This window comes from Vicugna pacos, chromosome 10 (genome assembly GCF_048564905.1).
Source record: "Vicugna pacos chromosome 10, VicPac4, whole genome shotgun sequence".
Taxonomy (NCBI): Eukaryota; Metazoa; Chordata; class Mammalia; order Artiodactyla; family Camelidae; genus Vicugna; species Vicugna pacos.
The window spans coordinates 30984660-31012140 of record NC_132996.1 but is presented as its reverse complement, the minus strand read 5'-3'; the positions used below and the strand labels follow the sequence as shown (position 1 = coordinate 31012140).

Sequence of the window (27481 nt, the reverse complement as noted above, 5' to 3'; positions counted from 1 at the left end):
CATACATAGGTAAATGAGATATTTATTGAAGTATTTTTATGCTGCCTTCCCCTAAAATAGGGGAAAGGTCAAATAAATTATGATGCACCTATATGATGTAATGTTATGCAGTCACTAAAACTTATATTTTCCAAGAATGTTGTAATGATAAGAATATACTTACGGTGTTAAGACAAAAGTACAAGATATAGAACTCTATATGGGGTAAAATTCTATTTATATATTTATACAGGTATTTCCATGGGGAAACTATTGAATATATACAAAAATGTTATTAGTGGGTTTCTTTGATAGGATGGATTGTAGTTATCTTTATGTTCTTCATACTTTTCTGTATTGTTTTCTATTTTTACTGGTGTCTTTTCATAAAAAATAAAAATCACTTTTTTATATACAACTTTTTAAAAATGTTAATGGTACATGATATTCCATTGTGTGGCTGTACCATAATACTTAATTATCTCTATGTTATTAGGGACTTAGATTTTTAATTTTTATATTATGAATTAAACTGCCATAAATGTGATCACGTATGAAGTTTTCTATTTTAGGTAATTTTTACAATTTTCTATATTCAATTATTGGGTTAAAAGATAGGAGGCAGAAGGTACAAGCTGTGCAAAGAAATGGAATAATGAAATTACAATGTATATAACCAGCTGCAAGGAGCCTCACATTGTTAGAGCAGAAAGGTGAGGTTAGAAAATGGTCAGATCATGAAGGTCTTCCTGTGCCAAGCTAAAAAGTTTCTGCTGGTCATGGAGAAGCATTAAAGAATCTTGAATGAAGGAACAACAATGTCATTTTGAAAAGATGACTTTAACAACAGTATGGAGACTGGACATGTTGTAGAGTGAGACTATAAGACTTGTAAAGGACAAAATATGAATTTGACATGGTCATTGATCCATTAATAGCAACAAGTATGAGCAAGAATGGAGGTCACAGGACCACAGAGTAGACAACTAGGTGGTGTCAATGAGTTTGGACAGTAGGAGGCAGTTTCCTTTTTTAATCACTGGACTTACTTTTCCCTTCATTAAAGAGTTCATTAGAGTAAATATGGAAAACATATTCACTAAAAAATTGAGGTTAAAGGTAGTATGAAAAGCCATTAGAAGATTTTAAGAGACATGGTCTAACTTTACATTTTAACCGGCTCACTCTGAATGCTGTGTTAAGAATTAACTGAAGGTAGCAGCTAGAGCCAAACAGGGATTCCAATTAGAAGGTACTGCAGAAATGCCTAAGAAAAAGTGTTATCATAATGTTAACAGCGGAGGCGAGAGAAATAATCACATTATGGATATACTTTGAGTATAATGAATATATCAGAAGGTGGTTTTAAAACTAAACTTCAGATGCTATTTCAATAGGTAAAACGGCTGAAACAGTTGACAGGAGGAATTGCTTACAAAAACTTGTAGTTGAGTACACAATGTTTTAGGGACTGTGAAATCAGTCTATCCAGATTAATGATTTCATGCTGGGGATTGAGCTATTCCTAAAGGTCTAGGGTTTTTTCATCTGGATAATATAAAGCTCAGATTGTGCCACAGGGATAGTCAAACCCAATCTTGGGAATGAGTCAGGGGAGGCTTTCCAGAGGTATATTTCTACCTAATGTCTATAATAGTGCATACCACATAAAGTACTGATTTTCATGATACTCCGATTCTGGGAAGTCTTCTGAAAAGCTTAATGTCATTTAAATTTCACAAACACTTCAAGGAAGGTCCTACTAAGTGCACTCTATAGTTAAGAAAACTCGTGGCTGGGAAAGGTTCACGATTAGCCCGAAGAAACCCAGTGGAGAGGTTTCATAGAACTGGGGACTAGACGTCATCATACACTTCCAATAGCAACTGATAAGCCCAAAAGACACAACGGTTACCCAGTTTTCCTGGGAAATTTTGTGGATTCCGGGATCCGCAGAGCGGACGGACAGGAGCATGCAATTCACTAGTCGACCAGCCAGGATAACCCCACCACATCAGAGCAGGAGGAGGAACGCAGCTGCAGACGTGCCGGCTCCACTTCCGGCCGCCCCGCCCCAGGGGGCGGGGCCTCCAGGCCGGGCCACGCCCCCGAGGCTACAGCTCTGGGCTGTTCTTAGGCAAGGACTCCACTACGGTTACTGTCTCGGCAGGCGGTCGGAGCCGTCAGGCCTGCCCACCTCTCAGACTGGAGGGACTCCTCAGGGCGAGCAGAGGTTCAGACCTGATTTCTTGTTTTTTTGCTGATAGGCTGACGCTACCAACTGTTAACGCACTCAGTGAGGATCCCATGGCGCTCAGACGGAACCCCTACCGCTTGTGCGCTCAGACCACCCCGGGCTGAGCTGGGCCGGTTTTATGCTGGGGGAAATGGTTTGATCCGTCTGATTTCTTGGGGGTGGGGACTCGGGCCGGTGTATAGTGCACTATCCTGGAGAAGCTGATCTCTACAAAAGGGACTGTTTCTACACTCCTCCTCCCGCCGCCTTCTCACCATTCTGCCCTTCCCTAGGAGGAGAGCACGGAAAAGAAGCGATGCGGCCCTTCACAGCCCAGGGCTCAGGTCAGTAGGCATTTCTTCTCCAGGTCAAATACTGTTATTATCTCACTTATATGTGGAATCTTAAAAAAACAAAAACCAAAACCCCCTAAACTCATAGAGAATAGACTGGTGGTTGTCAAAAGGGGAGAGGGGTGAAATGGATGAATGTGGTTAAAAGGTACAAACTTCCAGTTTAACATAAGTAAGTCCTGGAGATGTAATGTACAGTCTGGTGACTACAGTTAATAGTACTGTATTGTATATTTCAAAATTGCTGAGAGTAAATTTTAAAAGTTCTCATAAGAAAAAAATATTCGTTAACTCTGGCGACAGATGTTAGACAATGTGGTGATCATTTTACAAGTATATACAAATATTGAATTATGTTACACATCTGAAGCTAATGTTATATGTCAATCAAAAACAAACAAAAAACCACTTCTACTTGTGCTATATACATAATCTATTAAGGTATAGAAACCAGTCCAAGGAGAGCTGGACTCCCAAGGATGTGAATCATAGATATATCCAGGAAGACTGAGATTCCCTTAAAGTCCCTCATCAGATTATTTTGGATCCTGTATCAGGTATCTTCCATTTGCCTTTGTAGATCCACTCTCCATCCTTCTCCAACACTGGGAGACTTACCCAAATGGATTATATCAATAGCTCCCTAGCCCTTTGGCTTTAACTAGGTTTTGCCAATCGGTAGCCCTGGCAGAACTGGAGGGTTGATTTTGACTGGCTGCTTTTTTAGATCTGAAGTCACAGCTCTTACCAAACTGCCTTCTTTACATGACTTTCTCCTTCTAGTTTCTGGTGATGGCTCCTTCCTCTTGACCCTTCAGGCCCAGGGGTAAAACATCCCCTTGTTACTACCACTGGAGTACTTCCCTATTTCTTGCGGTTTCCCTAAACTCTGTCCATACCTCTTTAAGTAGTCTTATATTATTAAGCCATTGTCAAATTATTCTAAAATTAGGTATGATATGTTTCCTGCTGGGACCCAGACTGAAATACTTATTGGGACCAAAGTGGTCCTAGAAAATAGACTCTCTAAATGGGTTTCAGGATCGGGTTGCTGGGAGAAGCAGAAATAACTTCATTGCTACGAGGAAAAAGAATCTGAGGGCATTGAGATTTCTCAAATCATCACTAGTGGTAGAACTGAATAAAAATGCAGGTAGAGGGCCAGGTGTTGAGAAATCAAGTGGCTATGGTATTCAGTTGCTATGGTAAAAATAATGATTTTACAGATCTGGAGCCATCTGGATTCTCTGTCCCCTTAGAGAATGAACACAGAGAATAAGAGCAGCCCAGAGCTGTGCACATACAAGAACCAGAAGAGGATCACGAGAAGGCCCCTATGGCAGTTTTGAAGTAGTTTCTCATTTTCAACGGCTACAAGGCAAATACAGCTGAGGACCAAGCCTCACTCTGAAATGGCTGCAGAATTTGAGCACCAATTAAATTCACAACCTGGTGAGAGAGATGGTAAGAGAACTGGCGAAGAACAATGGACAGGCATTTGGGTGGACATCAAAGATGCTAAGAACACAGCCACCCCATTCCTCTGAACCTCTCATCAGTGAAAACAGTATCCCATGTCTACTTATTTGAGGGTGTCAGACCTTTTCTCCATTCAAGCTTACTCTTGACTCCACCCGGAGCATCTGCCTCACAGGCTGGTACCAAATCTCTTCAATATTCATCCCCACCATGATCACTGGCTCCTGGCCCATAATGACACTTAGATCCCAACTGAGCCCTGACAGAAAAAAAAAATGCAAGCATTCCCTGCTCCTAGAGGAGATACCTATTAACTGTAAGAATTACAAGACCTCAGTAATTGTATTACCAATTACTAATGATGGAAAGCAAATGTAGAAGTAGAATCTAAGATGGACCAAATATAAGTTACACTTGGGTTAAATTTATTGTCATGGGTGCAAACATCTGGGACCTATAGTTTAATGCGTTGCTTTAAACACGAGAAAGAGCAACCTATTCTGTTAAACTAATTAAAACCTGGAATCAAACTTGGCCAACTTCTAATAACATAACTTCTCGAATACCATAGAGAACAGTATTCAAAGGTGCAGGGTGATGGAATATTGGAATGGATTCACTATTATTCTCTTCTTCAGAGTTAAGAGATGTTTTGAAAGAGGAGCAGAGATGATCTTGAACAGCTCTGCTGTGTCTGTTTTGTGTAGGCTGGAGACGATGGTGAAAACTGCTGCAATGGAAATGGGTTTCTGATCTTAATGGTAATCATATAATTCACAAGTGGCGGAGGCCAGGTGGTTAGCATGTGTGAGATAAAGGGTTATAATCACTGCTAAGTTACAGAAGTGTAGTTGTTATCAGTGCTTTGATCCAGAGGAATCTGCCAATGACAACTTGATCACAGCTCCCTAGACATGAAACGGATGGACAACCCATGTAAGTGCTTATGGATGTATTCAAGCAGATGTAAGGGAGCCTGGGTGATGCACTTGCTCTGCCTCCAGCTCCTCACCCCGACCTGGTCCCTCGGTGACTGTTCTTGTGGTTGCTGCTGCTGCTGAGTCTGCTTGTTCTTGAAATCATCTTTGTTCTTTTTTGCTCCCTCGGGTTGAGCTCTGCAGTGACTCCCTCCCTCTTTGCAGGTTGGATGCCTGGCTCCTTCGGCAACTCTCTTTGCACTTTCCTACAGTAGACACTGCATCCCATACTGCCCTCCGGGGGTGCTCATGGACTCTTGAGGTTTTTGAATCCTTAACTCCCTTCTGAGTATTGACTTTTTAAAGGTTCTTCATACCTGCTGTCAAACTGACTCTCCAGAAAGGTAGTAATCATTTACACTCCCTTTAGTGGCTATGAGTTGCCATTTCTTGACAGTCCTGCTAAACTGAGCTTTATTATTCCTTTCACATGTTATTAGCACCAAATGTTGTTTTTATTAGTGAAAACAGTATTCTCCCCCATGTTTATTAGTTATCCTTTTTTCATGAACTGAGTTAATTTTTAGACAAATCTTCATTGCTGTTCAACTATTAATTTTTGCTTTTAATAAATATCAACCTATATTATATATGCACGTATATTCACCTAATATATCTGCATATAAATGTAATATTAACTATTCTTTTTTCCACACCAATTTGAAGTGATAATTTATGATATGCTAACTTCTTATAAACATCTAGCTCTAGTTACAATCAATTCTGTCCCAGAGATGTCAATTCCAAGGTTAGTACCACACTATGTTACTGGTATAATAAGATTCCTATTATTACCCTCCTTTAATAAAAAGGCTTATAGCTATTTTAACTTACTTCTACAAAATAAACTATAATCAACTTTGTGAAATACTCTTCCCAATGAAATATTTGATTATATTTTTAAAATAGTTTAAAGTGGGGAGATTCAACATCTCTACAATAATCTCATTCAGAAACACTGTCCATTTATTCAAAGTATTTTTTGAAAGGTGTATGTGATATAGCTGAATTCACTTACTAAATTTAAGTTTCTGATTGATTTTTTTTAGGTTGTCCTAATGGTCTGCCATATTATCAGCAAATGCTTTCTCCTTTCCAACTTTCACTTATTTTCCTTCTCTCATTATGTCAAGTAGTACTTTCAGAGTGCTGAATAATTATAACCAGAATTTTACTTTTTGCCATACCCTTAGGATAAAGTAGAAACTTCAAAGGTGGCTTACAAAGTCTTTCACAATCTGGCCTTTGAGTCTTTCTCTACCTTCACTTCTATGTCCTCCTGCTCCATTCCTTTCCAGTGCCCTATTCCGGTCAGTGAACATCTGTTTCCTGATGTCACGCCTTCATCCCTCTGTAGCTTTGTACTCCATGTTTTCCCTTTATCATCTCTTCTAATATTCCCACCCTCCACCACATGCAGTCTAATTTCTGCTCACTCTTCACCTTTCGGCTTAAATACCTGCCTTTGAATGCATGCAGTAAAATCCAAATATCTATTAAGTAAGTAAGTTTATTTTAAAAAGGCTGTAAGATGTTAACTGGCTGTTAGTTCTGCAAAAATTAAATGGCAAGTGTACTCTAAAGAGGTATTATTTGAAAAAAAAGGTATTCTTTGAACCTAAGAATGTTTAATTAATAAATAGTATACAGATCTTTTATTTTTTAGAAAGCATGGATTTAGGAGAAAAAATAAGCATTTTACTTACACCCAAATAGCTAGCTGTTCAGAAAATATATAATAAATTAAAATAGCACTCTTATATTTCAACCACCCAAAAGAAAACCACAGCTTATAAAACGGTGGACTATTAGATTCAGAATGCCTAAGATGAGAATGTTATAATCCATTATATTAAACATGCAATTGCTCTGAATGACTGAACTATATACATCAAGAATTTCTTAAATTTGGAATGTTTTTCTTTAAAGAGTACTTTAAAAAATACAGATATTGAGAATATGTAGATTAGCAACGACACATCTACCTCCCACCGAAGTTGATAACCCTCTTCCAATTCCAGTCCCCACTCAGCACCAGGACAGCCACAGATAGTAACAGGGGTGGAGTAATTAGCTTCACTGTGGTGTTTGCCATCGATTCAGAGTCAGTCCTTAGAAGAGTCCTTCTGTATTCTCATGAGCTCCTGGTTTCTTGTGACCTTCTTAGAAGGACTGAAAATTTTATTAAATATCAACTCCAAGGGTATTGCTCGGCTCCTCCCTAATATCTACTTCATCAGTAGATCAGGTGAACATAGGTATGCCACAGGTTCCATTTATGAACTAGGGAAAAACGATGGTCATGGATATTGGAATAAAGACAGACAAACACTTGTATGGTGATGTGTTTATCTCTAAACCCTTATGGTTTCATTTGGAATCTGGAAAAGCCCCCTCAGATTTCTATCCAATAACAGATTTGTCTCCAATTTTAATTCAGTCGTATCAATTAAAGAATAATCGGACAAACATTTTCTTTCATTTACTATATTCACAGGATTCCTTCCAGGATAAATTCATGGATGTTGAATGAGTTCTGCACTCTTGGTGCAGAACATAATTAAGAATTAAGGTAATTCTGCATTCTTCCTTCGACTGGACTTCTCTCAAGTATGACGTTTTTGGTGTTTAATAAGATTTGAACTCCTGTTGAAGGTTTTCTTACATTCCCTACATTTGAATGGTTTCTCTCCTGTATGAATCACTTGATGTCGAATAAGTGAGGAGCTACGGGTGAAGGATTGTCCACAGTTAACACATTCATAGGAATTACCTGCAGAACGGAGTCCTGGATTTTTATTACTGTCTTCAAGCATCCTGAAGGCTTTTCCATATTTATTGCCTTCGTAGGCCTTTGCTTCAGTGTGAATTTTTTGATGCTTAGTAAGGTTTGTACGTCGGTTGAAGAATCTTCCACATTCACTGCATTTATAGGGTTTCTCTCCTGTGTGAATGATCTGATGTCGAACAAGGGATGAACTGCGGCTGAAGGCCTTCCCACATTGATAACATTCATAGGAATTCACTGTGGTATGACTTTTCAGGTGCTGAGTGTCTGTACTCAGGCTCAGGGCATTCCCACATTCATCATATTCTGAATGCTGCTTACCTACTGAGTCTAAATTAAATTCAAAATTAGTTTTAAGCTGATCACACTTTGAGGATTCCTTCTTCATAGGAATGCTCTGTGGTGTATCAAAAATTGAGTTAACTGACTTAACATCTAAGCATTCCTTATTTTCACCATATTCAAAGTCTCCCTCCTCAGTGCAGACTGTCTTATAGATGAAACCTTCTTGTGGCAAATTTATGTCCCAGTGTTCCTGGTTCCTATACAACCAATCATCACGTTTCCAGGCATCTGCAGGAGGATGTCCACTGTTGGTCAGCCCTGCCATAATCACTCCATGAGACAGTTCCTCTCCAGAGACTCTCTGCTCTGGAACTGGATCCTCATTTTCTGAAATTATCTTACTGTCTAAAAATAAATTAAAAATTCCATGAACTAGAAGAAGGGAAACTGCTTAATTAGGAAAGGGATGCTACACCACATAAGGGTGTATGCATATTTTCTGGGTTTTTAAATACAGAATGGAAATGTGAGGTGAGATTAGAAAATGAGGATTACAGAAGAAATAAATGGATAAAAATAATTAAAAGCAGGTTCAAGAGATCATAAAATCTGAGGAGAGCTATTCAGGAATACTAGAAGAATACACAGAACCCAGGTAGAATATCAGCATGTGACCTGGGATGCGGCGGCATACCACAGCTCAAGCCGTCACTCGTTCCCGACTAGTCTGTCAAAGTTACACCTAATCTTCCTTTCTGTGGCATCTTGTCTCTTTTAACCCAAGCTGTTCTAAATAATAAGCCCTTCCAAAACACCAGTTTAATCATATCTTTAGAAATGTGTCTACAGGTCCGATACCTTAACTGGTTAAAAGCAAACTTGCAATCACAGTGCCCCTATTTTCTGTAAAGCAGCCATTATTTCCTGTATTTAACAAAGGCAGAGAGAACTGTAATACATGACAGCAGGGAAACCATCCTTTTTCTGGCCTCAAAATCACTCCTGATTCTAAAAGTGCTAGGACACTTTTCTATGTATTTCCTAGAACTCAAAACTTCACCTGTTCTGATCAAGGTTGGGGTCTTTTCACCTGTGTTCAGCTTCTCTATTCCTTTAAAGTTTCACTTCCCTTCTCAAAATACTTCCTTACTCCTATTTTAAAAATCTCTTTCATGTTTTTTTTACTATCTTCAAGTCACTTAGTTCTAATATGTAGAAAAGCTACTAATAAACTTTAATTTTATGTCTGGCTGCCTTACAAAATTCTTAACACATATAATAATTTTGATACTAAGTCTCTTACATTTTCTAAGTAGAAAGTTATCATATACAAATAGCCTTTTCTCTTTTCTCTTAATTAAATTTCTCCTTTGTTTCATTTATTTTTCTTTCATTAGTTAAGTCTTTCAGGTAAATGTTAATTATGGTAATAGGCATTCTTATCTGTTGATTTTGGTGGTAACACCATTGTTTGCCTTTACATGTGGTATTAACCCATGATTTGTTCTCTTTTTGCTCTAACTAAATAGATTTCAAATCATTGGCTTATGTCTGACCACAAATTCCAAACTCATAAACTGTGCTTTATCTTTAAGACTTTGTTCCTGTCTCTAACCTAAAACAAAAATAAACACTTTAAACCTTGGCCTATAGTCTTAATTCTAGGTCTCTGTCTACATCCCTGCTGGAGGCCAGCCCATGCCAAACCACCTTTGCCTTTCTTTGACCTACCCGACAATTTTCCACAACTTCTCGATCACTCCAGTGGCTTATGTGTTCTTATAGATGAAAATCCATAGGTTTCAACTAGTTAATTAAGCTCTCCATATAAAATTTGGCTTTATATTCTCTATCCAGATTTACCTTGTAGTGTCTCTAATACACTTGGATCATTGGCTCTTAAATCTAGACGTGCATCTGAATCATTTGGTGAGCCTTACAGTTATACGTGTGTGTCTGTGTGTACACATTCCATGTGCCTAGGCCGGACTTCTCAGGAGCACAGTGATATGAGAGTAGCTGATTTCCAAGAGAAAGAGTGGAAATTGCAGGTCCTGTTACAGGCTGGAATTGATACCGTTTCACTTATGCTACATTTTACTGACTAAACAGTTAGTGCCAGCTCAGATTCAGGGGGAGGGGAAACAACATCTATGCCCTGATGGAGGGAGTGACAAAGTGTGACATCTTTAACCCACCAAAATCCATTAACTGTTTGGGAAAATAAGTTACATTTACTAAAGTAAATTCCAGATTGATTAAGGTATATATTTAAATGATGAAACAGATGAAGTTAGAATAAAATGAAAAAATATGTTTCTTAGCTTTGAGATGGAAAAATTCTTATATATAAAATTAACAGGTATAAAACAAGGGAGGAATATATCTGATAACATAAAAAAAGTTTGGCAGACACCATGAATAAAATAATAAAAACTTCTTCAGATATATCTCATTTGCCACAAATATGGTCAATAGTGAGAATCTTACATAAGTTCTTAACATATTAATTAAAAACCTCTGATAGTTTTAATAGATAAAGGACATAAAACAACCATTTATTGAATCACAAATGACCAAAACAATTTTTACCTTTCTCCTAATCCAATATCTATCCATCTATTTTTTTCCCTTTGGTTCCTATATATGTACAAAGGACTGGAGATACAAAGGTAGGGCAGAAAGAGACTTATGGAATTAAGGCATCTTTGAGACATCAAGAGAAATGTCATATGTATATAAATTATCAGTTCAGAGAAGAAGCCTGAACTGGGGATACAAATCTGGAAGCCACTATAAATGTGTGGTAACTGAAGCTGTAGTTGCAGATGTGATAACCTAGGGAAGAAAATACAGAGTAAGAAGAGCAGACAAAATGAGATCAAATGCTGAAAAACTGAAATTTATTAGATAGGTAGAGAAGGACAAGTCTGCCACAGACAGAGACAGAATAGCCAGAAAGAGAAGAGGAAAATCAGAAGTGTCACAAGAACCTAGGAGTGTTTTAAGAAGGAGGAGCAGTTAGCAGGGTCACCTACTGTTGAGAAGTCAAGTGAGATAAGGGAAGATAAAATGTCCACTGGAGTTAGCTACAATAAGGTCATTAACGACCTCAGCAAGAACTGTTTCAGATTAATATTTGGAGTAAGAACTAAAGAGGAATGGGTGGAGGAATAAAGGGCGAGGAAATGAGAAAAGCCAAGTATAAAAAACCCAGGCAAGTCTGGCTATAAAGAGGTGAGAAACAGAGTAATAGAAGAGGATATACAGTTGAGAGAAAAAAATTTAAAAATTAATAATGGACTGAAAGTGTTAAAAAGTTAATGGAAGGATACGGCAGAAATGCTGAAAATATAAGTTAAAAAAGGCAGGACGAAATGGGGTCCAGAGGATAATCTGGGAGAGGATCTATCTTACAAAGGAAGAAATGGAGGAAACTGCCTAACAAGTGAACAAAGATTTCAGGTAAACAACACTCAGTGTTTTCCAGAGTGACAACAGAGACAGTAAACAGAGTGACAATAATACTAATATTAGTGAGAGTGAGTTGGTATAACCTTTCTGTAGACAATACAGCCTAATGCAGCAAGACAGTCAATATATTTACACCCTTTGATGCTGAAGTTCCTCTTCTAAGCAGGCATCCTGTGGAAGGCATCAGATAAGCCTGAAAAACTGGCAACAAACGAAAGGCCCAACAGCTGGGGTGGGGAGTGGTTAAATACACTGTTATACGTGTATGTGATGGACTGTCATATGTGAGTCAGAAAACACATGTTCATAGACTATTTAAATAGGTGCTTGCTCATGATATCATATGAGGGGGGAAGAGCAGAAAATATAATGACATATTACTGATGATCCTGATTTTGGAAAAAAGAAATCTTTACAAGATACAGGTGCATATCATCCCCAACAAAGAAAATGGCTTAAGAAAAACAAACCACAATGTTAATTCTGCACAGCCCTGGGGTGATGGAGTGAGTTATACTCCTCTTCATACTTTTCTATACTCATTAAAATTTATATCAAGCACACAGTAATTTCTAATCTCTTACAAAGAAAATGTTAAGAATAAGGAGATTATGAGGAGGGTAGGGAGTTAAGGCCCAAGTTAAGGAGTCCTACAGTAAAAGGGAGAAACATGGAAGATTACTGAAGTCGCTCTAGTATAAAGCAGTTCTTTGCTTCTCTTTAAAAGGAAGAATATGATTTAAAGTTAGGTTGGCTAACGTTTGTTTATAAAGCACTTACCAGGTGCTGTTCTAAGTGTGCTACACATATCACCTCATTTAATCCTCACAGTAAAGTGGAGGGAAACACTGTTACTAAGTCTATGTTACAGATGAGGAAACTAGCAGCAAGCTCACCCCAGGCCACTCTGCCTGTGTTAGAGTCTGTGTTCCTAACCCACACGGCCTGTCCACATGAGAAAGAAGAATGTGAATGAAAAGCAATGACTTTTTTCTTCAAGGTTTAGCTGGTTTGTTGTCACCTCTCAACTATCAACTCAAAGCCTGGGTTTTATTTGTCTGTGTATTTACCAAACAGAAGCTTCTTACTAATGACTTAGATCCGCCCATTCTTACCAAAAACAGTTGCTCTGGGGATTTCTTGTTCCATTATCCAACTTTTTTCCTTACTCTCCAACTTGGCGATCTCAACTGGTTTGGAAAGCAGATGCTCTGTTCATGGGGAAAATAAAAAGAAACAAACAAACATGACATTTCAGGCATTTTTACAGGGAAGAGAATTCCACCCCAACGCAGTTGTCTAAGAGCTGCTAAAAGGTAACGCCAGAGATCACTGTGGACCTGTGTTTTTCTAGCATTGCACCAGAAAGGACTTTCAAACCCACACGGCAGGAAAATCTGCTACTGTGCCCAAAAGTTATTAAGAAACCTGAAGCTAAACCCAGATGCCCTTAACCACTGCAGCAGTCCTGTAGTTCTCAACAGGAGGTGAGGAGACTACTAGAGGCAGATGAGGTAAGTATGCAGATGCCACCTTTATGCAACGAATTCAGGTTCCTATAGTTGTCCAGCATCACGTCCCTGTACAGGTTCTTTACAGCAGGGTCCAGCTGCCCCCACTCTTCCTCGCTGAATTCCACAACCACATCTTTGAATGTCACTGGTTCCTAAAACATTAAGTTCCTTTTTAATCAAAGGTCCCAAAAATATTACAGAGGAGAAATGAATTTGGAAAGAACAGGGTAGGTGGCCAGAATATACAAGAAATTGATATGACAGTGTTTGGGGTTCTAAGTGATAAAAATCAAGTTACATTAGGGGCCTATCCTCTTGGTACTCCATGAGGGCTGCCAAAAGGAAAATGAAGGGCCATCCTAACTCTAGATTAGCTTACATTTTAATTAAGGAGGAAAAAAAACAGTTGGAATAACTATGAAACTGTAAAAAAATACTATAGAGTACAAGTAATTCACATGAAAGGAGTTTAGATCAGGAAGAGTTTATTAAGTAGACTTGAAGGAAATCTGTATGAAGACGTAGGCTCTGCTAGCAGAAGAGGTAGCATCTCTTTCTCATGCCTCATCCTTCTGTTCTGTCACATCGGCATTTCCTGATTACCCAACAAAGTAGCCATCCTCCTAATCAGTCTACTGCATTATGTTTATTTTCTCTGTAACAATTATTATCTGCAATTATCTTATTTGCATGAGTTTTCCTGTCTACTTCTACTAGAATGTAATCTCCATAAAGGCAGGCATTTTGTTCCGTTTCCTTAGATTCCCAGCCCTTGGCAGGCTCTCTGGCACGTTGGCACTGCATAAATACTTGTTACAAGGGCCCTCAGCCCATCGGTTATTGCACCTCTCTCTCCAGCATCCTCAACCTGGTCCTTACTGGCACCTTCAATCATACCGAAATAAACAAATCCTTCCAACACCTCAGAGCCAGGCTTTGTAAGCTGCCTTTGTTTTGCCTACATCCTCACCTTTCCCTTCTTCCTCAGTCCTCTGCAATCTGGCTTCTATTCCCATGCATGCTTGTATCTCCATGATGTTAAGTGAACAGACACTACTTAGGCTGTGTTTTTCTGAATGTTTGAGTTCCCCTAGAAATATGCTCATCCTTTGCCTCAAGGTGATATGGTATTTTCCTGGTTAACCTCTACTACCATGGTCCTTTCATTTCAGTATCCCTTGAAGTTTCTTCTGCTCCTGACTATTAGATGACACCGGTCAGGATTCTGACCTTGGCCTCCTTCACTTCTAAACATTCCCTGGGCCAACCCTATTTTGATAGCTCCAATTATCATCTACAGTCTTGAGAGAACAGATGCACAGAGAACATACAAAGATTAAAATATTTTCCAAAATGTGTGTCGTCAACTGAAACAGGTCCAGCATCCTGTGGCAGACTTAACAGTCATGTCCTTAGATGGAACTATGTTTGGGAAAAGTTCGAAGGACAAAGGCAGAACATTTCCATCAAGAGTGGAACCCTAATTTACCTGGGATGTGCCTGTTAGTGAGTGAGCGTCCATGTTCTCCTTCCTGACGCCCCACTTCTGGAGGAGGGCAGAATCCTTGCAGGTCATAGCTGAGGAGGATGAAGAAAAAACATTAGGGAGACAAGTTTTGCCCCGGGGAAACTTTTAATGATTATAGTAGTGGATTTTTCTTCCCATTTTTTTTTTATTGAAGTATAGTCAGTTTACAATGTTGTGTCAATTTCTGGTGTACAGCATGTTTGTCACACATATACATACATGTATTCCTTTTCATATTCTTTTTCATTATAGGTAATTACAAGATATTGAATATAGTTCCCTGTGCTGTACAGTAGAAACTTGTTTATCTATTTTATATTTATATATAGTAGTTAGTAGTTTCAAACGTGCTACTCATAGGAGTCATCTTCAGAACTTTGAAAAAATGATGTCGGGCTCCATCAGCAATCAGAGTCTCCAACGGTGGGGTCCTGATCTTTTATTTTTAAAAAGCTCAAAGTGATTCTGATGTTCTACCGGGGGTCAAGAATTACTGGATCACAGAGAAGAGAGCCAAAATAGCATTTTGAGGCCTCATCTGTAGTTACAGCAGATCCAAAAAAATAACTTTAATCTTGTCAAAACAGAAGCCTAACTAAGGCTTAGCCACCACAGGCTGTAATTCCACTGGGAGCTAAGAATATTTTACCCAACCAAACCCTTCCTCAAAGACACTGGGGATTACTCTACTTGAGGGTTCCTTCCCTCTACCTTGCTCTGTGTATACCACGCAAAGACTTAGGCAGTCTGGTCACCGTGAACTACTGACTCTTTCAGGACATAAAAATCTGAGCAGCAACCAATTTTCTTCAGCCCTTTGGTGAGAAGTATACCCAAGGACAGCTTCCTAATGTTTCTCCAAGATTCTTTAAATTACACCACTAATCCTCAAAGGCCAGGCTATGGGCTAATACTGGTCTGTGAAGAAGTTTTCACTGATTCAGGGTGAAATAAGAAAAAATAGAAACAATGTAGGAGATATTTGAGACCATTTTGTAAAGAAAGTCGAATTTGAAGAAAAAAAAAAAACAAATTTCTCAGCAACATGCCACTTGAATGCTGCCACAAGATGACAGTCTGTTAACCTTATTCAGACATATAACTGTGAAACTTCAGTTGGCTTGGTCCTGTAATCCTTAGGATAGTAAATACCACATTGTTTCTTATTCTTGTCACTCTTGCAAATGTGCAAGACATCTTGAGAAGATGCATAAAACTTCAATCAGCCATCCCTTTTACTGCTCTCATGGAATACTGTTTGTTCCCTTCATTCTCCTCCCCTGCTGACCTCCTCCTTGAACCTTTAGAATTGTGTTCTCCAAAATTCTCCTGTCATTCAAAGAAAAATTCATTTACATTCTAAAGCTCTTTACAAAGCATTCTTCCTGCTAATCTAAAATGGATCTTGGCCATCATCAAAGCCTCCTCTTCTCATCCTGCACAGCTGTGGTCTTGGAAGTTGTTTTGATATATTCATATTTTTCCATTCCCACTTTCTCACAAAGATTTTTCTGCTCTCATAGAATAATGTTTTTTTAGGGGTTCATACCATTTAGCTGCAGCCTTCTTGATGTTGCAATACAGTAAGCTATTGCAAATTCACTTATTCAGCTCATATTCACCAAGAAGTTCCTATGCAGGAGGCACACAAATGCCCACCCTCAGAGAGCCTACAGTCTGTTGTGAACGACAGACATCAAATAAGTAATTGTACAAGGTCAATAAAAAACTTCAGTTACTTAGCTCACATTGTCGCTTTCCACCTCAAACCCTGCATTCTTATGATAGCTTATTTCAACAATGGCATAGGTAACCTTTTCCACAACCCAGCCTGAAGACCCTTGACAACCATATTTCTAATAACAATCAGCAATTCAAGCTACTTCCTTTTTCATACTTGGGTCCTTACATACTTAGAACTGTTCTGCTCCAAGAACAAACTTAAACGATCCTAATGACATTTTCCTATCCTTTCAATTTTCACTTTCTTGTCCTACCTGGTGTAGTCTCCAGCTTTCATCAAGGTTCCACCACTGTACATTGCTTCTTTAATTTTCTCCCAAGCTATCACCCCTCCTGTGAAGTCACTTTCTTTTCTATGCAGCTTAAACTTCATGGTAAACCACTTCCAGATTTACTCTTTTCAGATTTCAAATTCCTGGAACACTGATGTTTTACATCTAACATCCAATCTTAGCTTGATCCAATAATCTTTTACCTTACCTTTTAAAAAATTGAGTAAAATTCACATAACACAAAATTCACTACATTAACCATTTTAAAGTACACAATTCATGGCTTTTAGTATATTCACAATGCTGTGCAACCATCACAACTATCTAATTCCAGAACATTTTCATTACCCCCCAAAGTAACCCCATAGCCATTAAGGAGTCACTTCCTTTTCCCCCTCCCTCCCATGCTGTCTCTTTGGATTTGCCTATTCTGGGCATTTCATATAAATTCAGTTATATGGTACGTGACCTTCTGCGTCTCACTTCTTTAAATTAGCATAATATTTTGAAGGTTCATTCATATTGCAGCATGTTTCAGTACTTCATTCCTTTTAATGGCTGAGTAATATTCCATTCTATGAATATAAATGTTTAGTCTTTTATCAGCTGATGAACTTTTGGATTGGTTTTTTGGCTATTATGAATAATGCTATGAACATTCATGTACCAACTTGTGTGTAAACATATGTTTTCAACTCTCTTGTGTATATAATAATTCTGTATTCAACTTTTTGAGAAACTACCAAACTGTCTTCCACAGTGACTGCACCATTTTACATTATTAAAGGCAAAAGATGAAGGTTCCAATCTCTCCACATCCTCACCAACACTTACTATTATTTTTTTTAATTAGTGTAGCCATCCTAGTGGATGTCAAGTGGTCTCTCACTGTTTGATATAAAATTCCTTAATAATGAGGAACAACTATTCCTATGCCTATCAACCATTTGTATATCTTTGTAGGAGAAATATCTATTCAAGTCTTTTACCCATTTTTAAAATTGTGTTGCTCGTCTATTTGTTGTAGAGTTATAAGAGTTCTTTACGTTTTTCCAACACTAGGCTTATACCAGATATGATTTTCAAATATTTCCTCTCATTCTGCAGGTTTCCTTTTCACTTTCTTAATAGTATCTTTTGATGCACAGAAGTTTTTAGTTTTGATGAAGCCTAATTTTTCTTTTGTTGCTTGTATTTTTGGTGCCGTATCTAAGCAACAAATACCAAATTCAAGTGATAGAGTTATTTCTGTTTTCTTCTAAGAGTTTTATAGTTTTAGCTCTTATATTTAGATTTGTTGACCCATTTTCAGTTAATTTTTGCATATTGTATGAAGCCTTACTTCAATCTTTTGCCTCTGAATATCAAGTTGTTCCAGCACCACTTGCTGAAGAACCGTTTTCCTATTTAATGGTCTTAGCACCCTTGCTGAAAATCAGTCAACCACAGATACATGAGTTTATTTCTGAACTCAGTTCTATTCCACTGATCTAGATGTCCAACCTATTCCAGTACCTCATGGCTTTAATTACTGTAGCTTTGACTTAAATTTTGAAATTGGGAAGTGTGTATCCTCAAACTTTGTTCTTCTTTACCAAGGCTGTTTTGGCTATTTGGGTCCTTTGTAATTCCATGTAAATTTTAGGATCAGCTTGTCCATTTCTTCAAAAAGGTAGCTGGAATTTTGATGTGAATTGTGAATTGCACTTGAATGTATATAGATTGCTTTGGGGAGTATTGTTGTAACAACATCAAATCATCCAATCTATGAACACAGGATGTCTTTCCACTTATTCAGGTCTTCTTTCAACAACGTTTTGCGGTTTCCAGTGGCTCAATCTTATGCTTCCTTGGTTAAATTTATAGTTAAGTATCTTATTCTTAACTATATATAAGTATTTTATTCTTTTTGATGCTATTATAAATGAACTTATTTTAATTTCAAGTTATGATTGATCATTGCTAGTGTGTAGGAAGACAACTGATTTTTGTATGTTAAACTTGTATCTTGAAATTTTGTTCAATTTGTTTCTCAGGTCTAATAGTTTTTACTGGATTCTTTAGAATGTGCTCTATATAAGTCAACTGCCAGGAGAGTTTTACTTCCTCCTTCCCAATCAGGATGACTTTTACATCTTTTTCTTGGCTGGCCTGTAGTATAGTGCTGAATAGAAGTGGCACAAGGGGGCATGCTTGTCTTGTTCTTAATCCTAAAGGCAAAGCTTTCCGTATTGCACTGTCAAGTATGATGTTTGCTGGAGGTTTTTACAGATACCCTTTTTCAGGTTCAACAAATCCCCTTTAAATTCTAGTCTGCTGAGTGTTTTTATCATGAAAGGGCACTGAATTCTGTCAAATGATTTTTCTGCATCAATTGAAATGATCATGCGACTTTCCCCTTCATTCTACGTCGTCATGGTGTATAATCCTCTTATATGCTGCAGGGTTTAGCTCGCCAGTTTTCTTGTCCTGTGATGTGTGTCTCTAGCTTTGGCATCAGGTTAAAACTCCCATCATATGATAAGATAAGAAGTTTTGTTTTTGTTTTTGTTTTTTGTAAGCAAGATTTTTATTAGTGAAGTAAGAAGGTCATGAAAGATAGTACACTCCCGAGAATTGGGAGCAGGCTGATCCAAGAGAGGAAAAATAGCCTAAGTCAAGAAGTATTCCCTCCCCCTCTATTTTTTTTTTAAGAAGAGTTTGAGAAAGTTTGCTGTTAATTCTTCTTTTAGTGTTTGGGAGAATTCACCAGTGAAGCCATCTTGTCCTTGGGTTTACTTTGTTGAAATTTTAAAAATTACTGATTCAATCTCTTTAGTTGTTATGAGTTCAGAGAGTTTTGGTAGTTTTTGGAATTGTTCTATTTCATCTAAGTTATCTAATTTGTTGGCATATAACTGTTCATAGTATCTCTTATAATCCTTCCGATCTATGGAAGATCAGCAGTAATGTCCCTACCTTTATTCCTGATTTCAGTAATTTTAGTCTTCTCTTTTTTCCTGGACATTGTAGCTAAACTTTTATCTATGTTGTTGATCTTTTCAACCTCTTTTTTGAATTTACAAAGTCTATATTCTTTGTTGAGCGTGCCCACTTAATAGTTAGCTAGTGATTCCACAGATGTCCTTAAAACCAGAAAAACAAAGACAAAAACCATTTCCTAGCCTTTGCAGATGGGCTTTCTGAGTTAAGGAATGCCTTCCACACTCAGCCAGACAGTTTTCTCTTCTACCTTAGTCATCGCTTCCTGCTTCAGCAGAGCCTCAGGGCTGGTCAGAGGTGAGAACCAGGTGACTCAGGTCATCTTTCTGAACAGGTATCCAGCCTTCTAGATCTCTAGGAATGTGTAGGAGCTTTTTAAATCCCTTACTCCCTAAAGCACCTTTCCTCTCAATTTTTTGCTTAGTCTGTTTGTTCCAAATGTTAGTTTGCTGTCCCAAGTGGCAGTGGCTAATACATTTTTCATTAAATGTTTTCAACAAATACTACCCAGGTAGTCACCTCAGCCCTGTGAGAGTTTTGAGTTAGGTAAAATAAGGGCAAATCTTTTAAGAGGGTTCTTCAGGGAGACATGGCACGTTATAAGAAACCAAAAGCCTTTCTCAGTCCTGGATTACCCTGCAACCTCTCATTTCCTTCCCAACTAAACATCTCAAAAATTGTCTAGAATCATTATAAATAAATAAATAAATAAATAAATAAATAAATAAATAAAATCATTATTACATTCCCACCTCATACTTCACATTTTTTTGACCCATGGGATAGACAGAATTATAGCCCCCCTGAGATGTCCATGGATTACTTTGATACATGGCAAAACATGAGATGAAAAAAATCATCCTGGACTATCTAGTTTGGATGGTCCCAAACTAATCATATATGAGTCCTGAAAAGCAGAGAACCTTTCCCAGCTGTGGTCAGTGAGAGAGAGAGGGAGAGGGGGAGGAGGAGGGGAGGGGGAGGGGGAGGGAGAGAGAGAGACAGAGACAGAGACAGAGACAGAGACAGAGCGAGCACATGCTAAAGGGTGTGAGTGTGTGCAGGTGTGCCAGTGCCCACACTGTGAAAACAGAAAGGAGAGTCAGAGAGATGGCAGTGTGAAAAGGACTTAGCTCATTGTTACCAGCTTTGAAGATGGGGGAAAGGGATTATGAGGTCCAAAAAGGAATGCAGTCCTACTGATGCCTTGATTTTAGCCCAGGGAGACCCATGTTGGACCAGTGACCTAATCAACAATTTCAATAAATTATTTTCAATACATGTCTTAACAGGACCTTTTTATTGCAACACTGTTGAACACTCCCTTCTTGAAAATTTCTTCCTTCTAAGCTCAAGACACCAATCTATCCTGGCTCTTTGACTTCCTGGATTACTTCTTTCTAGCCTGCTTACCTGAGTTTTCTTATTTTGCTCAGCTCTTCATTTATTTTTCAGACAAAGACTAAATATAACCCCAATACCAATATCATCACTGTCTCTAATCAGTAATGTGTCATCAAATATCCAGTCAGTTGCCTCATGTCTTAAAAGGTCCACACATTCACATGATCATTACACATCTTCTATGTTTCTTTTAATTTCTAAATCCCTCCTTCCATATCCCTCCCTGCACCCTTAGAATTATTTTGTTTTAGAAACTGAATTGTCTCGTTTCCCACAGGTTGGGTTTTACTAATGGCATTCCCAGGGTATAGTTTAACACGTCCCTGTAGCCTACACATTTTCTATAACTGGTAGTTAGCTTCTCCCTAAGGATTTGTATTTCTCCTACTTCTGTTTATATCTATGATTTTCTACATTTTTCTTTCTTGATTTTAGCCCAGAGACTCACTGATCTACAGACCTGTAGGACTAAACATTCACATTGTTTGAAGCAACCAATTTTATGGTTACAACCAAGTTTATGGTTACAGCAGCAACAGAAACTGCTATACTTCTCAACACTAAAGCCCTACTGTTAACTATATATTAATTTTTCACTGTGGCTGTCCCACAAAGACTTCAAATTCAACATGCCACATAATTAATACATTAATCTCGCCTCCAACAAAATCTGTTACCTATGCTTCATTCACGTAAGCCAGAACATTTATCCCATTCACACCTAACATGTAGTCAATAAATCCTTTAGGTTCAAATTCCTCTGGTTTCCCAATCCTTCCTCATTCTCTAACACCTGATTTTTACAATAGTTCCTAACTGGGTTTACTATTTTCAGGGCCCTCAGTGCTATCCTTTACACCAGAAGTTGATAAGTTTTTTTCTGTAAAGATCCAGATTGTAAACATTTTATTTAGGCTTCGCAGGGAATACCATCTCTGCTGCAACTAATCAACTCTAGTCATAGTATGAAGGCAGCTATAGACAAAACTTACAGGACTGGGTGTGGCTGTGGTTCCAATAAAACTTTATTTCCAAAATTATTTGACCTGTGGTCATAGTTTGCTGGCCCCTGCTCCAGGCTGAAACCAACACGGTATTTTTGAAAGTTAAATAAAATTGTTATACTTCCCTCCTCAGTCTCTGAGATTTCAGGTCAGCCCTCCTAATACGGTAAAGTTCTTCATGATCTGCCCCTGACACCCTCCAGCTTCAGAAAAAGTTATTATGTTAAGTGTAATAAGTCAGACAGAGAAAGACAAATACTGTATGGTATCACCTACATGTGGAATCTAGAAAATAAAACAAACTAGTAAATATAACAAAACAGAAAGACAAATATAGAGAACAAAGTGGTTACCAGTGGGAAGAGGGAAGTGGGGGAAGGGCAATATAGGGGCAGGCGACTAGGAGGTGCAAACTATTATGTATAAAATAAGCTACAAGGATACAGTACAACACAGGGCACATAGCCAATATTTTATAAGTATGAATATAGTATAACCTTTAAAAATAGTGAATCACTATATTATATATCTGTAACTTACATAATATTGTACATCAACTATCTGTCAACAAAAACTTTTTTTTAAAGATAATTTTTCTTCATATAAGAAGGGTCAACTTTTCAACCTCCAATTGTCTATATTCTCACCTTCATCTTCAAGCATATCAAACACATCTCCTATGAGGCTCACCACTTCTTTGCTGTTCTTTGGATGCTGTAAATTCACCCAAGTCCTGACTTCTTCGGGGAGAACTGTCAGGAACTGTTCCAGCACCAACAGCTCTAGGATCTGCTTCTTTGTATGAATCTCTGGTCTCAGCCACTGAAGACAGAGCTCCCAGAGTTGGCTCAGGGCTTCATGAGGCCCAGACACTTTCAAATACTGGAAACGTCTGAACTTCTGACGAGAGGCCTCACAGTCATCTGTCCCCACGCCTGGGATGGTTTCCTGCTGCCAAGACACATCAGCTCTCAGGACCTCACTTTGTTCATGAGGAGCCAGGCTCTGAGGTTTTGGGATAGCCATCAACTTGTTCAGAGGCTGCATCTTCCCAGATAGAACTCCCGGTGCTATTCAAATTTGTCTTGCCAGAGGATTCCAATAATTCTCAGGCTTGAGCTAAGCACTTGTGTACTATATATATGCAGTGTGATTTGAACTAAGTTATATCTCAGTAAGAGGAAAGTTCTAGAGGCTTCAGAGCCAATCTTCAGGTACCTGACAGAACAGGGGGAAAAAAAAGATACAAATATGACCTACAGATAATGAACATGGATAAGTCAAAAAGTACATTCCCAGACTATAATAATTAAAAGTTTCCACTTGTTAGGATTCACTGTGAGCCAGTCTGCAATGCCCACCAGGGCGGGCTTAGGCTCAACTAAACACTTCAGACTCTCGAGACTACCACAGGTCAACCCGGCACCCGCCAGGCCGCTGTGAAGGCTCCTGGGCAGAAAGCACAGCTTGCTAGTGAGCACAGGAGTGCGTAACCAACACACTCTTCAGTAGGCATTCTCACAGAGTATACAGCTCCAGTGAAAGGAGAGGTGGCCCGTGTGGGTCGGGCAGAAGGCGTCCTGACTGAAGAGCCTTCCACAGGAGCCGGTACCTAACAACTCCAAGTGCAGCTCTCAGGGTTCCCCGGAGAGCGTGACTGATTATGTAAGAGTCACGACATTCAGGGAAGTACGCTGAGATACAGCTTTCTGTCTGACTTACAGTTCTTCCAGCCCAGATGCAATTTATCATTCAGGAGCCGTTTTTATTATACCCCTCAAGGCCAGTGGTTCTCAGGGGCAATTTTGCCAACATGGAAAATTTGGCAATGCCTGGAGGCAGCTTTGGTTGTCACAATTGGGGACATTACTGGCATCTAGTGGGTAGAGGCCAGGGATGCTGCTAAATGTCCTGCAGTGCACAGAACAGTCCTTTATAACAAATAATTATCCAGTCCCAAATATCCATAATTCTTAGGTTAAGAAACCCTGCTGTAGTCAGTACATAGTGGCTAAGAGTATATCCTTTGGAGTTGTACTAACGTGAGTTTAAATCCCAGCTGTATTAGTTACTACATGTACGAACTTGAGCAATTTAACAAAAGCTTGAGTTTTCTCAACTTTAAAATGAATATAACAATACCTATCTGATTGAAATACAGCGATTAAAAGAACACTCATCTCACTTCTTGGCAGACAATAAGCACTCAACAGATTATTACATACACACAGGTGTGACTGCTTGTATGTGTCTTACAAACTGGCCAAAAGTTTGTGCACAAAAGTATTTCCTGACCTCATCTATTGGCAATGTCCACCCAAACAGATCATTCAACATTCAAATAAGGATTAGTAAGCAGAGCGGTGGAAGGATATATAAAGACCTCTGAAAAGGCACTGTGGTAGAAGAAAAAATGCACAATGCTAAAGAGTTAGGGCAAGAAAAAAAAAAAGAAGTTTGGAAATGAGCAGAATCCATAAGACTAAAGGAAAAAAAAACGAAAAAGTGATCCAGCTGATAGGTAATTTACATGAAGGTAGAGGTCAATAATTCTGATACTGCTATACACATATGCTAGAAATGAATAATAAGTAAACAGATCACGATACAAAACTTCTCCAAAGCTTAAGGAAAGTACAGGTTCATTAAAAAAAAAAAAAAGAGGTCTTCCAAAGTGCTGAAGAGGTATCACTGAGTCTCAGCAAAGAATGAACTATGGGCCCAGATACTTTAAGAATTAACATACAGGGAGAAATAAAAAAAGGTTCACAGATCACACGTTAAAAATAAAATGAAAAACCAAGTAAGTGTGAAAAAAAAGTAGATTTAACAACAAGAATATCCATTGTAACAATAAATGTACTGAGTAAAAACTTCAACTCCACTTTGTAAAAACACAATAGACATCCAAAACTAAAAAAACTCCAAGCTGAAGGTAAAGGGATGATTAAAAAAATAACAAGCAAATGTAAACAACAACAAAATACACAGGGATGTATTGAATTAACAGCGCCAATGAATAAAATTAGACAAAGAGGAAACTTTCAATGACTGAAGGTCCAATTCAATGATCTATGACTGTTATTAAGTGTACCAAATAACACAACTGAAACAGATTTACAGCAAAACTTTCAGAAAACAAGAGATGCAATCAACAGTAACATATCAGAAACAGGAGACTACGGCAACTCTCAGTCCTTAACCAATTAAGCTAAAATTTATAGCAGAGCTGACATGAATAACATGCTTAGTCCGACACATAAAACCAGACAGAATGCAGTTCAATTCAAACACTTATGAAAATGCTTATAAAATCTGCTATTTATTAAGCTACCAAAGAACTCCTCAATAAAGAAGTAAACACAAGTGGTGCAAACCACATTTATTACCAGAATGAACACTAAAGTTTAACACCAAATAGAAAAAAACAATTTCAACTACTTTGAAATTTAACTTTTGCTTCTAAAAACAACTCAAATTAAAAACACTCCAAACACTGCATTCAAATCTATAGAGCACAGCCCGAACTCTACTGTTAGGCAATGGCAAACCCATACATGTATAATTCAAGGAGAATGAGATGAATTAAACATTCAACTCAAAGTGAGAAAAAGCAAAATATACTAGGGGGTTAAAGGTTAAAAAATGAATAAATCACTCAGTATAAGTAATTATAAAGCCAGGAGGACAGATTAGAGATGTTCAGGATGACATGCTCACATTTACAGTTTCAAAGGAGCAACGGTCTGGATGACAGAATGTCTAAGGTATGGACGTGACTGCAAGAAGCTTAAGTAGTCTGTAAGTGACAACTACTGGAATAAAGGCAAGAAGCTTAAGTAGTCTGTAAGTGACAACTACTGGAATAAAGTCAAGAACCATTAAGGTTTAAACTCTAAAGTACTGACTAGACCCCTTTGAGGAAGATGGTGAGACTCAGGATGAAGACTTAAAAGACACTGAGCCAGAACCACTGGGAGGGAGGGAGGGCTCAATAGACAGCAATCTGGAGAGTTAAAAGAACCAGCTGACACAAGTTCATAGGATTTTACAGCGTCAAGGAACTTGAACAGGTGATAATTATAGGGAAAGGGTAGCATCTGTCTGTGAAGAGGGTTGTTTTTAATCGAATAGGTAATAGGCAAAGCAGCAGCTTGAGGTAGGGAGAATCCTTCACCTTTTCAGATTAGCTCGGGTACGGAGAAACAGAAAACAGTGTGCAAATGTGTGACTGAAAAAGAGATGCCTGGAAGTTTTAATGTCTGGGGAGTGGCCAGGAATGACTGGGAGACGAAGGCAAGTTGGAATGACCTTTTCTCCATTCTCTTTTCCAGTTGTTCCAGTCACCTCTGGTATGGAATCCACACCAGTCCTTCCCAAACCAGCTGAGCAAGATACACTCACCAAGTTAAGCACCTGGAGATTGCCCCCACGACAGAATGGACGAGGGGACGGCAGAACTGGATCTAGAACACAGCCGTCCGGTTTCCCATGCCTAATCCTCCGTATCTCTCCTCTCTCATGCACTCACTTCTTTCCCCCAGCCTACATCTCCACCGCTCCATAGCCCGCGCCCTTCTCCAGGTTCTCGCGCAGAGCCTGCGGAGCGCAGAGCCGGGATCCAGGGAACTGCGAACACGCGAAGGAGACCTGCGCGGTCGGGGTGGACGCCCTCAAGCGGGACTTCCAGTTCCACGCATCCGCGTCCTCGCCGCCCGCGGTCCCGCGTGATACCTGCAAGCTTAGCTCCCAGCCAGGGCTCGGTTCTGTCACACCCAGGAGCCGGTTCAGAGGAGGCGCCGAAGTCGCGGACCCTGCCGAAGAAAGGAGCTTGCGTCGGAAATCACGCCAGAACCTAGAACCTGGCGCTACCCTCGGCCCCTACACGCAGCGACCCACTGTACGTCTCCTAAATGCCAAGGCGCACGCCGGCGCACCCCCGCGCACGCGTACCAGCCTTAGAAGAAGCCCCCAGAAGCCCCCGCGGCCCAAGTTTGTAAAGTAGACCCGGGGGCGGGGGCTCCCAGCCCCGCCCCTTCCCAGACCCCGCCCACCTCATAGTCCAGCGTCGGATGCTAGGGCCGGGAAGGGCCGGCTGTGCTTAGGCTATATGGGAGGCGGGCCGCCAAACTTCTGGCGCTTCCTCCATCCCCATCTAGGAAAACTGGCCCAAATCTTTCTTACCTTCTCCCCGCCACCCACCCGCCTCCACTATTTTCCTGGAATAAAAAAACAGTGAAATAATTTAGAAATAATTTAGAAATGATATCGTCTTGTGTATAACATGGTTTAACTTTTTTTTTTCTGGTTTACTGATTCTCTCATTGATGCATACATTCACTCAGTTTTGTATCGAGGTGAATAATCTTGCAGAAGATCATTGAGTTCATTTTTGGCTTATTGCCTGTGAGATATTTGGTGACATCCAAGAATCATTTAAAATAGGCAATTGAACATCCAAGT

The 27481-nt window shown here is 39.0% G+C and overlaps 1 protein-coding gene and 1 long non-coding RNA gene across 6 annotated transcripts; one reads left to right on the top strand and one right to left on the bottom strand.

The window, feature by feature from the left end:
• The first annotated feature begins 2076 nt into the window (after window positions 1–2076).
• LOC140698703 (uncharacterized) lies at window positions 2077–27273 on the top strand. 3 transcript variants are annotated; one of them, XR_012076558.1, is made up of 5 exons: window positions 2077–2212; window positions 2509–2559; window positions 3828–4032; window positions 7522–7596; window positions 26353–27273. It is a non-coding gene; the product is annotated as an uncharacterized lncRNA (long non-coding RNA). The 3 variants fall into 3 exon arrangements; XR_012076557.1 differs by lacking the exons at window positions 7522–7596; window positions 26353–27273 and having other exon boundaries at window positions 3828–4581; XR_012076559.1 differs by lacking the exons at window positions 7522–7596; window positions 26353–27273 and having other exon boundaries at window positions 3795–4581.
• Window positions 6652–26887, bottom strand: ZNF215 (zinc finger protein 215). 3 transcript variants are annotated; one of them, XM_031681275.2, is made up of 6 exons: window positions 26753–26887; window positions 22666–23236; window positions 14575–14663; window positions 13105–13237; window positions 12687–12782; window positions 6652–8502 (listed from the first exon to the last, which is right to left on the bottom strand). In XM_031681275.2, exons 2-6 carry the CDS (start codon window positions 23063–23065, stop codon window positions 7631–7633), a joined length of 1590 nt encoding a protein of 529 aa, XP_031537135.2. In that variant the 5' UTR covers window positions 23066–23236; window positions 26753–26887; the 3' UTR covers window positions 6652–7630. The 3 variants fall into 3 exon arrangements, with proteins under 3 accessions (XP_031537135.2, XP_006203543.2, XP_031537136.1); XM_006203481.4 differs by lacking the exon at window positions 26753–26887 and adding an exon at window positions 26423–26559; XM_031681276.2 differs by lacking the exons at window positions 13105–13237; window positions 22666–23236; window positions 26753–26887 and having other exon boundaries at window positions 14575–14648.
• Window positions 27274–27481: the final 208 nt, after the last annotated feature.

Coding starts and splice junctions, on each gene's coding strand:
- ZNF215 (XM_031681275.2), bottom strand. CDS start 23,065: ATGCAGCCTCTGAACAAGTTGATGGCTATCCCAAAACCTCAGAGCCTG. Junction 14,664..22,665: donor TGATATGCTTGAAGATGAAG/GTGAGAATATAG, acceptor CATCCTCCTCAG/CTATGACCTGCAAGGATTCT. Junction 13,238..14,574: donor CACTAACAGGCACATCCCAG/GTAAATTAGGGT, acceptor TTAATGTTTTAG/GAACCAGTGACATTCAAAGA.